General features: G+C 36.4%; 1 protein-coding gene across 1 annotated transcript in view; it reads left to right on the top strand.

The window, feature by feature from the left end:
- The window catches only part of LRP1B (LDL receptor related protein 1B), a 2,198,408-nt gene that overhangs the window by 2,068,302 nt on the left and 112,706 nt on the right, over nucleotides 1-17,400 (top strand). The window contains 3 exon segments of the mRNA XM_018062463.1: nucleotides 7,158-7,274; nucleotides 11,242-11,415; nucleotides 13,286-13,411. Of these exon segments, the coding sequence (XP_017917952.1) occupies nucleotides 7,158-7,274; nucleotides 11,242-11,415; nucleotides 13,286-13,411 (417 nt within the window).

The following is a 17,400-nucleotide window of genomic DNA, read 5'->3' as shown; positions in this document are numbered from 1 at the left end:
TGCTGAGTTTTCCAAATTTGCTGGCTTATTGAGTGCAGCACTTTCACAGCATCATCTTTTAAGATTTGAAATAGCTCAATTGGAATTCCATCACCTCCACTAGCTTTGTAGTGATGCTTTCTAAGACCTGCTTGACTTCACATTCCAGTATGTCTGCCTCTAGGTGAGTAATCACACCATCGTGGTTATCTGGAGGTAAGTCATGAAGATCTTATTAGTTTAGTTCTTTGTATTCTTGCCACCCTTTCTCAATATCTTCTGCTTCTGTTAGGTCCATAAAATTTCTGTCCTTTATTGTGTCCATCTTTGCATGACAAGTTCCTTTGGTATCTCTAATTTTCTTGAAGAGATCTCTAGTCTTTCCCATTCTAATATTTTCCTCTATTTCTTTGCATTGATCACTGAGGAAGGCTCTCTTATCTCTCCTTGCTATTCTTTGGAACTCTGCAGTCAAATGGGTATATCTATCTTTTTTCTCTTTTGCTCTTCACCTCTTCTTTTCTCAGATATTTGTAAGGCCTCCTCAAGACAATAATTTTGCCTTTTTGCATTTCGTTTTCTTGGGGATGATCTTGATCACTGCCTCCTATACAATGTCAGGAATCTCTGTCCATAGTTCTTCAGGCATTCTGTCTGTCAAATCTAATCCCTTGAATCTATTTCTCACTTCCACTGTACAATCGTAAGAGATTTGCTTTAGGTCATACCTGAATGCTCTAGTGGTTTTCCCCCAATTTCTTTAATTTCAGTCTGAATTTGGCAATAAGGAGTTAATGATCTGAGCCACAGTCAGCTCCTGGTCTTGTTTATGCTGACTATATAGAGCTTCTCCATCTTTGGCTGGAAAGAATATAATCAATCTGATTCGATTTTAACCATCTGGTGATGTCCATGTGTAGAGTCTTTTCTTGTGTTGTTGGAAGAGGGTGTTTGTTATGACAATTGCATTCTCTTGGCAAAACTCTGTTAGCCTTTAACCTGTTTTGTTTTGTACCCCAAGGTTAAATTCGCCTGTTACTCCAGGTAGCTCTTGACTTCCTACGTTTGCATTCCAGTCCCCTATAAAGATGAGAACATATATTTGGGGTATTATTTCTAGAAGGTCTTGTAGGCCTTCATGGAACCATTCAACTTCAGCTTCTTCTGCATTACTGATCGGGGCACTTGGATTACTGTGATATTGAATGGTTTGCCTTGGAAATGAACAGATCATTTTGTCATTTTTGAGATCGCATTCCAGTACTGCATTTTTGACTCTTGGCTGGCCCTACATGGCATGGCTCATAGTTTCACTGAGCTAGACAGGGCTGTGCTCCATGTAATCAGTTTGGTTAGTTTTCTGTGACTGTGGTTTTCATTTTCTCTGCCCTCTGGTGGATAAGTATAAGAGGCTTATGGACACTTCCTGATGGGAGAGAATGACTGGGGGAAACTGGGTCTTGTTCCTATGGGTAGGGCCATGCTCAGTAAAACTTTAATCCAATTTCTATTGATGGGTGGGGCTGTGTTCCATCCCTGTTATTTGACCTGAGGCCAAACTATGGTGGAGGTAATGAAGACAATGGTGACCTCCTTTAAAAGGTCCCATGCCTGTACTGCTGCACTCAGTGCCCCTGACCCCTCAGCAGAGCACTTTCGACCCTTGCCTCTGCCAGAGACTCTTGGACACTCATGGGAAAGTCTGGGTCAGCCTCTTATGGGGTCATTGCTACTTTCTCCTGGGTTCTGGTGCACACAAGGCTCTGTTTGTGCCCTCTAAGAGCCTGTTTCCTCAGTTCTGCATAAGTTCTAGTGGCTCTATGGTGGGGTTAATCCGACTTCCTCCAAGAGGGCTGATGCCATACCCAGGTCTGCTGCACCCAGAGCCCCTGCCCCTGCAACAGCTCACTGCTGAACTGTACCTTTGCAGGAGACATTCAAACACAGTTCTAGCTCAGTCTCAGTGGAGTCTCGGGGTGCTGGTGCACACAAGGTTTGAGCCCTCTGAGCATCTCAGGCAGTTAACATGTTTATTTCTAATTGTGATTTCTCCCCTCTTACCATCTTGTTGAAGTTTCTCCTTTGCCCTTGGACTTGGGGTATCTTTTTTGATGGGATCCAACATTCTCCAACCGATGATTTTTCAGCAGTGAATTGTAGTTTTGGAGTTCTTGTAGAAGAAGATAAGCACATGTCCTTCTGCCCCGCCATCTTACACCACTCTCCTCAAGACTAATTATGTGTTGAATGAGTGAAGATATGAATGCATACCATTTTTAATACTCTAACCTATGTTATGGTATTAAGTTCTCTTTTCACAAATGTTTTAGGCCCAATATTAAATGCAAGAAGCATAATCTATATTCTGATTCAGTCAATTGTGTGGTGGGTGAGTAGGATGTACCATAAGAGTAGGAACATGATCTATTTCAATCTTTGTTACATACTAGGACCTGACAGTGTGTGATGCAAGGGAGGTACCTTACAAATATGTATTAATTAATTTCTTTTAAAAATGAATGCCTTTCATTTTTCCCTCCAAGAGAAGGGCATCAAGAGAAGGGCATGTAGATTACATGAGTTTGATTTAAATACCATATTATCTGATATCCAAAAGCTTATTTGTGTTACTTTTAGATCTTCTCAGATTGTGGCAGTTGCTGACTAAACAGAAAAATAAAGAAGTACATACTGGCCTGGTATAGTCATAATTATTTGATTCACTCAGCAAATCCTTTGTCCTTGGCCAACAAAAGATCTCTAATTAAATGAGATAGATAAAAACTTAAGGACTATTTTTTAATTCCTTGACACATTATTTTGCTAAAACTCATAAATAACTGTGTGTGTATGTGTATATATATATAGAAAGAAATTAATATATATATATATCAGTTCAGTTCAGTCACTCAGTCATGTCCGACTCTTTGCAACCCCATGAATTGCAGCACGCCAGGCCCCCTGTCTATCACCAACTCCCAGAGTTCATTCAAACTCATGTCCATCGAGTCAGTGATGCCATCCAGCCATCTCATCCTCTGTCGTCCCCTTCTCCTCCTGCCCCCAATCCCTCCCAGCATCAGAGTCTTTTCCAATGAGTCAACCCTTCGCATGAAGTGGCCAAAGTATTGGAGTTTCAGCTTTAGCATCAGTCCTTCCAAAGAACACCCAGGATTGATCTCCTTTAGAATGGACTGGTTGGATCTCCTTGCAGTCCAAGGGACTCTCAAGAGTCTTCTCCAACACCACAGTTCAAAAGCATCAGTTCTTCAGTGCGCAGCTTTCTTCACAGTCCAGCTCTCACATCCATACGTGACCACTGGAAAAACCATAGCCTTGACTAGACGGACCTTTGTTGGCAAAATAATGTCTGCTTTTGAATATGCTATCTAGGTTGGTCATAACTTTCCTTTCAAGGAGTATGTGTCTTTTAATTTCATGGCTGCAGTCAATATCTGCAGTGATTTTGGAGTCCCCCCAAACAAAGTCTGACACTGTTTCCACTGTTTCCCTATCTAATTCCCATGAAGTGATGAGACCAGATGTTATGATCTTAGTTTTCTGAATGTTGAGTTTTAAGCCAACTTTTTCGCTCTCCTCTTTCACTTCCATTAAGGGGCTCTTGAGTTCTTCTTCATTTTCTGCCATAAGAGTGGTGTCATCTGCATATCTGAGGTTATTGATATTTCTCCTGACAGTCTTGATTCCAGCTTGTGCTTCTTCCAGCCCAGCATTTTTCATGATGTACTCTGCATAGAAGTTAAATAAGCAGGGTGACAATATACAGCCTTTACTTACTCCTTTTCCTATTTGGAACCAGTCTGTTGTTCCATGTCCAGTTCTAACTGTTGCTTCCTAACCTGCATATAGGTTTCTCAAGAGGCAAGTCAGGTGGTCTGGTATTCCCATCTCTTTCAGAATTTTCCACAGTTTCTTGTGATCCACACAGTCAAAGGCTTTGGCATAGTCAATAAAGCAGAAATAGATGTTTTTCTGGAACTCTCTTGCTTTTTCCATGATCCAACGGATGTTGGCAATTTGATCTCTGGTTCCTCTGCCTTTTCTAAAACCAGCTTGAACATCTGGAAGTTCACGGTTCACGTATTGCTGAAGCCTGGCTTGGAGAGTTTTGAGCTTTACTTTACTAGCATGTGAGATGAGTGCAATTGTGCAGTAGTTTGAGCTTTCTTTGGCATTGCCTTTCTTTAGGATTGGAATGATATGTATGTGGGGGAAACCCAGTAGCTCAGTAGTAAAGAATCTGCTTACCAAGTAGGAGATGCATATTCAATCCCTGGGTTAGGAAGATCCCATGTAGAAGGAATCTTCAGCACACTCCAGTATTCTTGCCTGGGAAATCCCATTGACAAAGGAGCCTTGTGAGCTATAATCCAGGTGTCACAAAGAGTCTGACAGGACTGAGTAGCTGAGCACAGAAACTCACACACAAGCACATATATGAGTAAAAATAACTTTAACATATTCTAATATCTAAAACCTTTTATAGGTAACTTCTCAGAAATTACTTTAAAAAATTTGTTTTAATAAATTCGACATAGTGGTAAATATCTTTAGCTTTGTTTTGGACCCCTTTTATCACCTCTTAAATCAAGAATAGGGTATTGCACACTTGCTTGTTATTGCTACCTTACAAATCTCAGCTTTCCTATAACATGAAATCTACATAATCTCTTTCTCCCTTTCTGAAAACATAATTTATTTCTCTTCCCCAGGTCTTCTCTCTTAAACATCATATTGGTATTATGGCCAGTTCTCATAAGATTTTGCTTTTGCCATTTTCTGTCTTCTTTTTAGACCACAGTAGAAATAGGGGAACTAGTAGAAGGATCTTGGAAAAATTTAAAGTTAAAGGTTGATTTAAAAATCCCTAAAATGTAAACTTAGTCTTAATATCATGGGAGATGTTAAAAAAAATAAAATATTAGGGCCATTATCATGTCCTCCTAAAACTTATCAGGACTTTTTCTTTTATAAGACTTTCAAATTGTCTTTCTAGTATGCTCGATTAGAACAAGTAAACATTTTACTTTAACTTTTCTGTGCTTTCACTGACTTGGTTCCAGATATTCACCAATCCCAGTTCAGATAAGAATGACTCTCCTGGGAACTGATTTTTTTCCCACTTTATTTTTTATTCTTTATTAAAGCCAAAAAGATATGATATTTTAAAGATATAGAAATGGACTTGTTCTTTCATATAAACTTGACTCACCTCCATAACAAAAAGTTAGTTGATTTCTTCTTTAACTTTTTAATTTAAAAGACTGTCTCTTTTATTAAATGGCTTAGGGAAAAATCAAAGTCATTGATTTGTGGATTTAGGGGAATATAAATCCCACTCATCTAAAAGCTTGTGGTAAAATTTTTACCTAGATATAATTTCATCCAAAATAGTACAGTATGGGACTATAGCTGTACGTGTCTTAAGCCTAGACTAATAGTGTAATGTATGACACATTTGAAAAATTTTTACTGCTGCTGAATCTGACAAAACAATATTGGTAATTAAATTAGATTAATACCTATTGTTTTCTTCATTTCTATGATTAACAAATTTAATATTTAAATGTAAAGATCAATTTGGTTGAGAACAACTGTTTTTTTTAATCTACCACTGTATTGTATAACACTAGTGGAAGGAAAAGAAAAGCATTTTAAATCTTTTGTAGACAATGATTTTGAAGTAGAATGATGGCAGCAAGAAGTTGGATCATTTTATGTTTCACGTTCCTCATAATTACACATGAAAAAGCTAAGACCTAATATCCACCATAACTCCAAATAGCAAATTAATCATTGAGCAGAGACTAGTAAAACATGGGCCACTTGTTTTAATTGGTAAGTCATTTCTCAGAGGCTGATTGGACATAGAACATTTTTATATTACACCTGAGAAATATTTTTATTTAGTTTAATTATATTTGGGATAAACACATACATTACTGAAAAATCATTCCCAAATGATTTTCACTATGATATGTTTTCATTTTGATTGTTAAATTATGATCCATCTACAAGAAAGTACAATTAGTGTAAACTCAAAAACACTTTTCATTCGGTTGCCTTGCCTTTAAGATGACATTAAATTTCCTCAATTTTTTTTTTTTATTGAATGATCTCATTCAGAAAGCTTTTTAGCATGCAGATGTCAAAGGTAATTTGATTACCTTGTAGTTTCAAAGTGTGTCATATATCATATCTAAAGACTAGCTATGTTGTAAAAATTGAATATCTACAGCAACAAAGATTTATAATAGAATTCATATGTTATGGGTCTTACTTTTCTAAACTGAAGGAAGTTTACCTAAGTTATTCTATGCGTTGATGATATTTGTGCAAGAAGACACTGACTAGATCTCAATTATATTATGAAATTAAAAATTGAATAAAGAGAAAAACACTGTTTTTTTACTGCATGTCTTTTTAGTCCAGTGGTATTCATTAACAGATACTGATAATAAAGAGAAAGATGGCAGTCTCAGAGCAAATTAATGATTAGAGTAAAAAATTAGAGTGAAAAATGTAAGTACAACAAGAAACTTAATTAAGGAATTTACTATTCATTATTCCTATTGTAAACATCAATCTTTAGTCAATTTAAACTTCAGCATGCACACAGGTGTCTCATAACACTATAGACCAATTCAAGTTGGTGAAAATATCTTATGATTAAGCTCATGAACCTTTTATTTTCTGCAAAATGCACCTTCATGAAAAGATTCAAAATATAGCTAATTACCTGAAATTATGTTAAATAATGGTTGGATAAATGATTTAAATGATGAATTAATTCTGTGTGTACTATAAAGATTAAAAAAAAAAGTCACAAGAAAGTCTTCTAGAAAACAACCATAATTAAGAAGATAGTAAGAGTAGAAAAGAGGGGTATTTAGAATGGCTTTTCCTACATGAAGTAAAAATATTTTTTGCTACACTGTATTACATAAATTCTGTGTAACTTATTAACACATATTTCAAATAAAGATTAAATTATTTCATTTTTTTTCTGATTTTTGCACTACCATGATACAGACTATGAAATTTCTAAGATGTTTGAAAACAATTTCAATTATAACAATACATTAAAGGGAAGAAACATAATTTTAAATAATCTCAAATGTATTGCTGTCATTTGTCTGTGTGTGTTGATTTTACAGGTCTGGCTGTGGATCATTTCAGTGAACGGATATACTGGGCTGATCTTGAACTCTCTGTTATTGGCAGCGTTCTGTACGATGGTTCTGATTCCGTAGTCTGTGTCACCAGCAAACAAGGTTTGTGAACTGCTTTTGTGTCTGCCTTTAATTACCACTGAGCATAATAAATAATGAAACATAGGTCAATTATGAAAGCCTTACATTCTATGTTTCCTCAGTTTATATCTCTTTTCAGCTTACTGTGTACAGTTTTGTGTGTCTGTTTGCCTGGGTACTCAGTCATGCCCAACTCTTTGTGACCCCGCAGACTGTAGCCTGCCAGGCTTCTTTGTCCATGGGATTTCCCAGGCAATAATATTAAAGTGGGTTGCCATTTTTTTCTCCTGGGGATCTTCCCCATTCAGGAAACAAACTTGTGTCTCCTGCATCTCCTGCATTGGCAAGTAGATTCTTTACCACCTGCGAATCTCATTTCAACTTGTAGCTCTTAATATTCATCGCAATTTTTTTTACTACTACTTAGAATAACAAAGAGGCCACACCAGAAGAACTTCTTGACTCCAGGACAAATGTGATACCTTGCTACTGGATTCAGAAAATATTCATTCTGTTTGTTGCTTCTGTGGATGTTCTTTTCTGAGCAGAAGACTTCAAGTAGTCAAGATTAGTGCCTGGGAACACTAATTTTTATTTCAAATTGCAATGATAAGTAGGAAGTGAGTTACTATATAGTAAAACACCATAGTAGCATTTATTATTATAGATAATTGATAGGGACACTCTCATCCATGGGAAAAGCAATGTGTAAAAAATGAGAGTGTACTTCTTCTATAAGTGACTGGAGAATCGACCGGTGCTCTTCTTTCACGGCACCCTTTTAATCTCCATCTCTATGTCTATCTTCTGTTTTTCACTCTCCTTCTTTTCTCCCTTCTGTGACTCACACTTTCCTTGCCAGGGAATCTCAGTTCTTTCTGCTTAATTTATTTCCCTTCTTTTTCTCTTTCTCTTTCTTACCAAAACTCCTTAGCTATTTACCACAATTTGTCCACAATTTATACTTGAAATTTTATATTTGCATACTAATTTACAAGTAAGTAAATAAGTTTTACTTATTTGCTGCTTTGCTTCCTATTCTTTTTTTCTTTCTTTCTTAAGCAAAAGCAGAGAAGTTGCTAGAAGAATAATTGCATTGAACTTTCACTGTGCCCTTACTAGAAGAGTATGTTTCTTGTATAATAACACTAAATGGAAAAAAATTTCAACATTCATGTAATTGATTACAAAAATTAACCCATTTTAGCTCAAGTGTATATTTTACTATTTCAAGAAACAATAAAGAAAAATATATATTAAAAGGCATTTTATGTTTTACAACATTTAGATAATAAGTAAAATATAAATGCTGTTATTTCACTTTTTATCAATTTCAGTACCAAAGTTATATATTTTTATTAAAAATTCTCTAAAAATAACCATTTTGTAAAATATGAGAAATTATTATTACTGGTATTCTCAGCCAAACTAATTGTATATATGATTGACATTCACCAATTTGTTTTCTTTATACAATTTTTAAAATAGACAATAGAATGTCAGATTTGGGGGGATTATTTTACTATTCAAAACCAACTTATGATTGATTAAAATTATTGTTCAGACAATTAATTTGACCATTAATTTTATACAGTGGTGGTGACAAATAGATTCAAGGGATTAGATCTGCTAGACAGGATGCCTGAAAACTATGGACAGAGGTTCATAACACCATACAAGAGGCAGTAACCAAAACCATCCCCAAGGAAAAGAAATGCAAGAAGGCAAAGTGGTTGTCTAAGGAGGCCTTACAAATAGCTGAGAAAAGCAAAGAAGTAAAAGGCAAAGGAGAAAAGGAAAGATATACCCAGCGGAATGCAGGGTTCCAGAGAGGAGCAGGGAGAGACAAGAAAGTCTTAAGTAAACAATCCAAAGAAATGGAGGAAAACAACAGAATGGGAAATACTAGGAATCTCTTCAAGAAAATTGGAGATACCAAGGGACTATTCCATGCAAAGACTGGCACAATAAAACACAGAAATGGTAGGAACTTAATGAATCAAAAGAGATTAAGAAGAGGTGGCAAGAATACACAAGAGCTATACAGAAAAATTCTTGATGACCTGGATAACCATGATGGTGTGGTCACTCAACAAGAGCCAGACAACCTAGAGTGTGAAGTCAAGTGGGCTTTAGGAAGCATCTTTATGAACAAAGCTAGTGGAAGTGATGGAATTCAGCTGAGCTACTTCAAATCCTAAAAGATGATACTGTGAAATTGCTGTACTTTCAAGTCAGCAATTGGAAAACTCATTAGTGGCCACAGAATTGGAAAAGGTCAGTTTTCAATCCAATCCCAAAGAAAGGCAATGCCAAAGAATGTTCAAACTAGCATACAATTGCACTCATTTCATATGCTAGCAAGGTAATCCTCAAAATCCTTCATGCCAAACTTCAACAGTATGTGAACCGTGAACTTCCAGATGTTCAAGCTGGATTTAGAAAAGGCAGAGGAACCAGAGATCAAATTGCCAACATCCGCTGGATCATCGAAAAAGCAAGAGAGTTCCAGAAAAACATCCACTTCTGCTTTCTTAACTATGCTAAGACATTTGATTGTGTGGATCAAAACAAACTATGGAAAATTCTTCAAGAATTGGGAATACCAGACTACCTTACCTGTCTCCTGAGAAACCTGTATGCAGGCCAAAAAGCAACAGTTAGCACCAGACATCAAACAATGGACTAGTTCCAAAGGAGGAAAGGAGTTAGGTCAAGGCTGCGTATTGTGACCATGCTTATTTAACTTATATTCAGAGTACATCATGTGAAATGCCAGCTGAATGAATCACAAGCTGAAATAAAGATTGCCAGAAGAAATATAATTGACCTCAGATATGTAGATAACACTACACTAATAACAGAAAGAAAAAAGGAACTAAAGAGCTTCTTGATAAAGATTAAAGAGGAGGGTTGAAAGGCTGGCTTAAAATTCAAAATTTAAAATATTATGATCATGGCATCCAGTCTTATCACTTCATGGCAAAGGGAGAGAAAGTGGGAAAGGTGATAGACTTTATTTTCTTGGGCTCCAAAATCACTGCAGACAGTGACTGCAGCCATGAAATTTGAAGACTTCCTCCTTGGAAGAAAATCTATGGCAAACCTAGACAGCATATTAAAAAGCAGTGGCATCACTTGGTCGATAAAGGTCCAGATAGTCAAAGCTATGGTTTTTCCGTTGTCATGTATGAATGTGAGTGTTGGACCAGAAAAAAGGCTGAGTGCTGAAGAATTGATACTTTTGAATTGTAGTGCTGGGAAAGATCTTCAGAGTCCCTTGGGCAGTAAGGCGATCAAGCCAGTCAATCCTTAAGGAAATCAATCCTGAATATTCATTATAAGGACTGATGCTGAAGCTGAAGCTCCAATACTTTGGCCACTTGATGCAGAGAGCTGATTCATTGGAAAAGACCCTGATGCTAGGAAAATTTAGGGCAGAAGGAGAAGCAGGGGGACAGACGATGAGATGGTTGGATGACATCACTAACTCAATAGACACAAGTTTGAGCAAACTCCAGGAGATAGTAAAGGACAGGGAAGTCTAGTGTGCTGCAGTCCACGGGGTCGCAAAGAGTCAGACACGACTGAGAACTGAAACACAAGAAAATGAGAATTTTGTGAACTGTTTCTGTGCAGTGGTTATCAATGTTATGTAAGCTTTATGTTTGTTTGCAAACTGTACAACGGAAAAGATTGCTCTGTATAATAAGCCCCCCAGGAAATGCTTTGTGATGGTAAAATTGATTAAAGTGATGATGGAAATGTTTTTTATGTTCTGAGTGATAAGTTTAATATCTACATATTTTTATTGCTAATAAATCAGTCATCAATTTTATAGCTAATATTAAAAATATTCTAATTCTGAAAGTTTTTATGAACAGGAATAAGATTTTTGATATGATCTTGGATAAGCTTAGTTTTCTTAAGACTGACTGACTGACTTTACATTTGCAACTTATATAACTCCATTTTTTAAAAATTCTAGGTTTGTTACATCCACACAGGATTGATGTCTTTGAAGATTATATATATGGAGCAGGTCCTAAAAATGGTGTATTTCGAGTACAAAAATTTGGCCATGGTTCAGTAGAGTACTTAGCTTTAGATGTTGACAAAACCAAAGGTGTTTTGATTTCTCATCGCTATAAACAACTAGATTGTAAGTATAATATTTTATACTATTGTCTATCTTGGCAAAATTTCTTTCTTATGATTCTCAAAATAAAGAATTTTTAAATTTAAAACTCTTTTTGTGACTTAACTCCAGTAAGTTAAGTCACTTGAATTTTGATGCACCAGACTTTTCAAATTATCAAAGGCAAGATATAAATAATGCAAAAGTTTCTATTTCTGCTATAACAGATATGAAAATTTCAGGATTTGGCTGTGTTTTCTTGGAATTAGAATAAATTTGTTTTAAAAATTTCTCTCATACTATGTTTTTCCTTCTAAATTCTTAATAAAACCTGATATGTCTATAGTTAAACCATGCAAGTAAGGAAATTTATCATTAGCCTTTTCACTCACTGATAACCAAGTAACAATTATAGATCTAACATTTCATCTTTAAAGGTATCCGAGGAGAACTGTTCCCAAGAATTGTATTTTCTCTGATTGTTTATGATTGTTACTACTACTTTCTCTCCTAAAAAAAGATAAATATTTGACATTGGTATCTTGAAAGATATGTTTCAAGCACAGCCATAAAATATTGAAGAGCAAAGAAATAAAATGTGGCTGAAATTCAAGTGATCTGAGTTTATGTATCAGTTCACCCTTCAAATTAATGTTTAAGATTTACTTATATTAATAATTATTCCTTATGGTGAATAAAAAGGATTTAATTTCATTCATTATGATCTGGAAAGGTAAGAATTGCATCAAATGAGTTCTGGAATCAGGTTAAAACAACAAATACTTCCTTAAAACCTTCTTCTATTCATAGTTTTGCTCTTTACCAATGATCTGACACGCATCATTCCGAGGTGAATATGAGGACATCACCCTCTCAGCCTCTAGTTCTGTCTGATTCGTATTCATAGTCAAATATTGCCACCTTCATGAAAAATATATAAAGTCTGCCCTAAGTATAATAGGTACTTGAGTAGTGGTTCTTACACAATGAAAGCAACTTTCATAGTCACCATTTCACTTTTTCAATGTCATTTCTGTTTCATTCTAATGACAGATTCTGTACAGAAAGCCACAAACCAGCTGTTGCTTTAGAGGATACTGATTGGATAGAAATTTAGACAAAAATAAATGTGGTGCCCATTTATCCATGCACACATCTGATGGGAAGGAAACCACATTAGACATGTTTTCTAGAGAGAAAAAGTCATGTTTTTTTGTGTTCTAAACAGACAACTACATATGGATTCTAAGCCTTTGTAAATATCAAAGGGAGTTGTTTCTGTCTGTTAAACCAGTCTTGAAACTACTTAAAATGAGAATTAGATCCCAAAGACTTCAGTTGGCTTGACTTTTACAATAGTCCTAAACTGTACTTCTGTGTCTCAGATCAACTCTTTTGCCAAAGGAAAAGTGACAAATTATGTGTTTGATTTTCCTCTCCCTCATGGAAAATGTAAATTAAGGTACATTTTCTATTAATAATAGATGCTGAGTTGTTGTTTTTATTTAGTCACTAAATGATGTCTGACTATTTTGTGACCCCATGGAGGCATGCAACCCCCTAGGTTACTCTGTCCATGGGATTTCCCAGGCAACAATGCTGGAGTGGGTTGTCATTTCCTTCTCCAGGGGATCTTCCCAATGCAGAGATCAAATCCGAGTGTCCTGCATTGCCAGGTGGATTCTTTATCACTGAGCTACCATAGATATTGGTTAGTAATTTCTTTTTATCTATAAAGGAGTACTGGAATATTGAAATAATATATTCCTGGTTAAAAAAAATTGACGTTATTTCTTTTCAACATTGCTAATTCATCATTTAACCTTGTTGAATTTTATGTTTCTGAAACCTATTATATTTATAGTTGTGTTCTTTTTTGTTTTGTTTTGATCAGTACCCAATCCATGCTCGGATCTAGCATGTGAATTCCTCTGTTTACTGAATCCTTCTGGGGCCACTTGTGCATGCCCAGAAGGAAAATATTTGATTAATGGTACCTGCAATGATGACAGCTTGTTAGGTAGGTAAACTTCATTATTCTGTAAATAATGAATCACTGTGTAGAATAAATGTTCACAACTACTGAAACTGAGCAGAATTAGCTACTCAGTAATCACTGGTGTCATTTCCATGATATCACTGGTTTGTGAGTGCCTATATAAGCTATTATTTTCTCTGATAATGACTTCCTATTAGTTGATTGTACACTTATTACAAAGCTGCATTGAGCACCTACCATGCATGAAAGAGTAAATTAAGGGACCTTTTTATATAGCTCTTGTATCAGTTAAGATAATGATATTTCTGAGGGTACCAGTCAGCTGTTAGTTTGAACCAAACTACCAAATCCATTTAGTAACTTTATATTGAACTTCTGTGTGCCAACACTTATTTAGAAACTAAGTCTTAGTTTCCTCTGTAAAATCTGATTAATAATAAATACTACTACTACTCCTATTAATAATAAATATAATGAACATTTTGAGAACTTATGAGCAAAGTATAACATTAATTTAGAAACCAAGAACTAAGTTAGAAGCAAACTGCAAATGTTTCAGTTTATGCTTTAGAAGCTACAGGTTGGAACAAACATTTAAAACCCAAAACATTATTTCAGATGTTAGAGTGTATTAAATAGCAAAACATAAAAAATAAAAACCAAAAATAGTATGTTTTGAAAAGGGTTGAGGGAGAATTGTGTCTGGGATATCCAGACAGACTTTCAATAGTTTATTCATATTCAAGACATTAGCCATAATGGGAAAAAATGCTAAGAAAAAAGAAAATCAACGCATTAATTTTATGTCACAGACAAAAGCACCATGCTCCAAAATTACTTGAAGGTCACAGCAAACATTTTTCCAGTGAGACACACACTTAGGATGTCTTCATAGCAGGGCTTCCTACCTGCTGCATTAATATTTCTCTGTTAGAATGAACTCTTTTCGTGAACACAGAATTTTTGTTCTCTGTCAGCATCTTTATGCCCATATCATTTTCTCCTTGTTCTCTGATGAGAGTTATATTCCATCTAAACACTTTTGCATTTCCTAAGGCACTCAGTGTCTAAAACTGTCATAGCTCTTTTATTTAACATATATTTTAAAGTGCTGAATATCCATAGCTGAAGATCTTACAAAGATGAAATGATGACTGACACAAACACCAATAAATAGATCTTTATGGGAATGGTGATATAAGCTACAGAAGAGACAAAGTCCAAACCGTTAGGAAAAATTTGATGATTATCCAAAAGATTAGAATTTCCTATAGAATATGACCTTAGAATAAGATCTGCAAAGGCAAATTAGATTTAGGTTAAGCAGGAATGAATGAAGAGGACATTGAAACAGAAGAAACTGTCTGAAAACTCATGAAACCATTGAATGTAAAGAAAATAACGAGTCATTTATTCCAGTTAGTAAGTCTGATGTGCAAAGTCTGCTATTGGATGGTAGGTTGGAACATGCTTAATGGAAAGCTAAGTGTGAATCTTGATTGGTCTTTTGGAAGAGTATTTTAGTGCCAGTCATTGAAAAGGGGTGCTCTCCCTAGTACTAGGATGAACCCTTCCTCCTTACCAGTTCTCCCAATCAGAGTTTCCATGATCTCAATTGTGATGACAGAATAATAGAATTACATGCACATGTTCAAACATTATCTGGTGCATTTTTCACTCACTACTCTGACACAGTCATGCAGGTGAACTGTGGATGGCCACGAGTTCTACTTCAGTTCAGTTGCTCGGTTGTGTCTGACTCTTTGTGACCCCATGAACTGCTGCATGCCAGGCTTCCCTGTCCATCACCAACTCTCGAAGCTAGCTCAAACTCATGTCCATCCAGTTGGTAATGCCATCCAATCAACTCATCCTCTGTCATCACCTTCTCCTCCTGCCCTCAATCTTTCCCAGCATCAGGGTCTTTTCAAATGAGTCAGCTCTTCACATCGGGTGGCCAAAGTATTTGAGTTTCAGCTTCAACATCCAACCAGTCCTTCCAATGAACACCAAGGACTGATCTCCTTTAGGAAGGACTGGTTGGATCTCCTTGCAGTCCAAGGGACTCTCAAGAGTCTTCTCCAACATCACAGTTCAGAAGCATCAATTCTTCGGCACTTGGCTTTCTTTATAGTCCAATTCTCACATGATTACAAGAGTACTGGAAAAGCCATAGCTTTGACTAGATGGACATTTGTTGGCAAAATAATGTCTCTGCTTTTTAATATGCTGTTTAGTTTGGTCATAGCTTTTCTTCCAAAGAGCAAGTGCCTTTTGATTTTATGGCTGCAGTCACCTCTGCAGTGATTTTGGAGCCCCCCAAAATAAAGTCTTTCACTGTTTCCATTGTTTCCCCACCTATTTGCGAGTTCTACATAACATCTCAGAAACAGATTCTTCAAAATGTCAACAACTCCTTCCTTGCAGAGGATGTACCACATTTTCACTAGTTCCAGACAACCATAAGCAGTGCTCTCAAAGATGCCTCCTGGGCACTGTCTACTTACACTGTTGTTGAGGTGGGAAAGACTCCTGAGAGAGAGATTTGTACTTCGCCTAGAAGCACACAACTTATGCTACTAGTGTGACATTTACATTGATTTGGGTGTTAGAAGTTTTTTGTTTTTTAAATTACCAAGTTGCAGACAGATTTTGTTGCTTTTCTTTTATAAATAAATAAGACTGTCTCTTCTATATAACCTCCCTTTTGCCCCTTTACTTAATGTCAATGTCCTTGTAGTTGTTTAGTCACTAACTCATGTCTGACTCTTTTGCGACTCCATGGACTGTAGTCCCCCAGGCTCCTCTGTCCACAGAATTCTCCAGAAAGAATATGAAAGTGTGTTGCCATATCCTTCTTGAGTACATCTTCCCAGGGATCAAATCTGCATCTCCGACTTGCCAGGCAGAGTCTCTATCATTGAGCCATGTGGGAAACCAATAATACAAATAATTGATTCAATAATCCAAAATCAACAAATACATAGGAAGACACTCAAAATTCTCCAAGCCAGGCTTCAACAATACGTGAACCATGAACTTCCAGATGTTCAAGCTGGTTTTAGGAAAGGCAGAGGAACCAGAGATCAAATTGCCAACATCCGCTGGATCACTGAAAAAGCAAGAGAGTTCCAGAAAAACATCTACTTCCACTTTATTGACTATGCCAAAGCCTTTGACTATGTGAATCACAATAAACTGTGGAAAATTCTGAAAGAGATCAGAATACCAGACCACCTGACCTGCCTCTTGAGAAATCTGTATGCTGGTCAGGAAGCAGCAGTTAGAACTGGGCGTGGAACAAAAGACTGGTTCCAAATAGGAAAAGGAGTACATCAAGGCTGGATATTGTCACCCTGCTTATTTAACTTATATGCAGAGTACATCAGGAGAAATACTGGGCTGAAGGAAGCACAAGCTGGAATCAAGATTGCCGGGAGAAATATCAATAACCTCAGATATGCAGATGACACCACCCTTATGGCAGAAAGCAAAGAAAAACTAAAGAGCCTCTTCATGAAAGTGAAACAGAAGAGTGAAAATGTTGGCTTAAAGTTCACATTCAGAAAATTGAGATCATGGCATCCGGTCCCATCACTTCATGTCAAATGGATGGGGAAACAGTGACTGACTTTATTTTTCTGGGCTACAAAATCACTGCAGATGGTGACTGCAGCCATGAAATTAAAAGAAGCTTGCTCCTTGGAAAGAAAGTTATGACCAACCGAGACAGCATATTAAAAAGCAGAGACATCACTTTGTGAACAAAGGTCTGTGTAGTCAAGGCTATGGTTTGCCCAGTAGTCATGCATGGGTGTGAGAGTTGGACTATAAACAAAACTGAGTGCTGAAGAATTGATGCTTTTGAACTGTGATGTTGGAGAAGACTCTTGAGAGTCCCTTGGACTGCAGGGAGATCCAACCAGTCCTTCCTAAAGGAGATTAGTCCTGAGTGTTCATTAGAACAATTGATGTTGAACCTACAGCTCCAATACTTTGGCCACGTGATG

Source organism: Capra hircus, chromosome 2 (genome assembly GCF_001704415.2).
Source record: "Capra hircus breed San Clemente chromosome 2, ASM170441v1, whole genome shotgun sequence".
NCBI classification, from domain to species: Eukaryota; Metazoa; Chordata; class Mammalia; order Artiodactyla; family Bovidae; genus Capra; species Capra hircus.
This window is presented reverse-complemented; position numbering and strand designations above follow the sequence as displayed.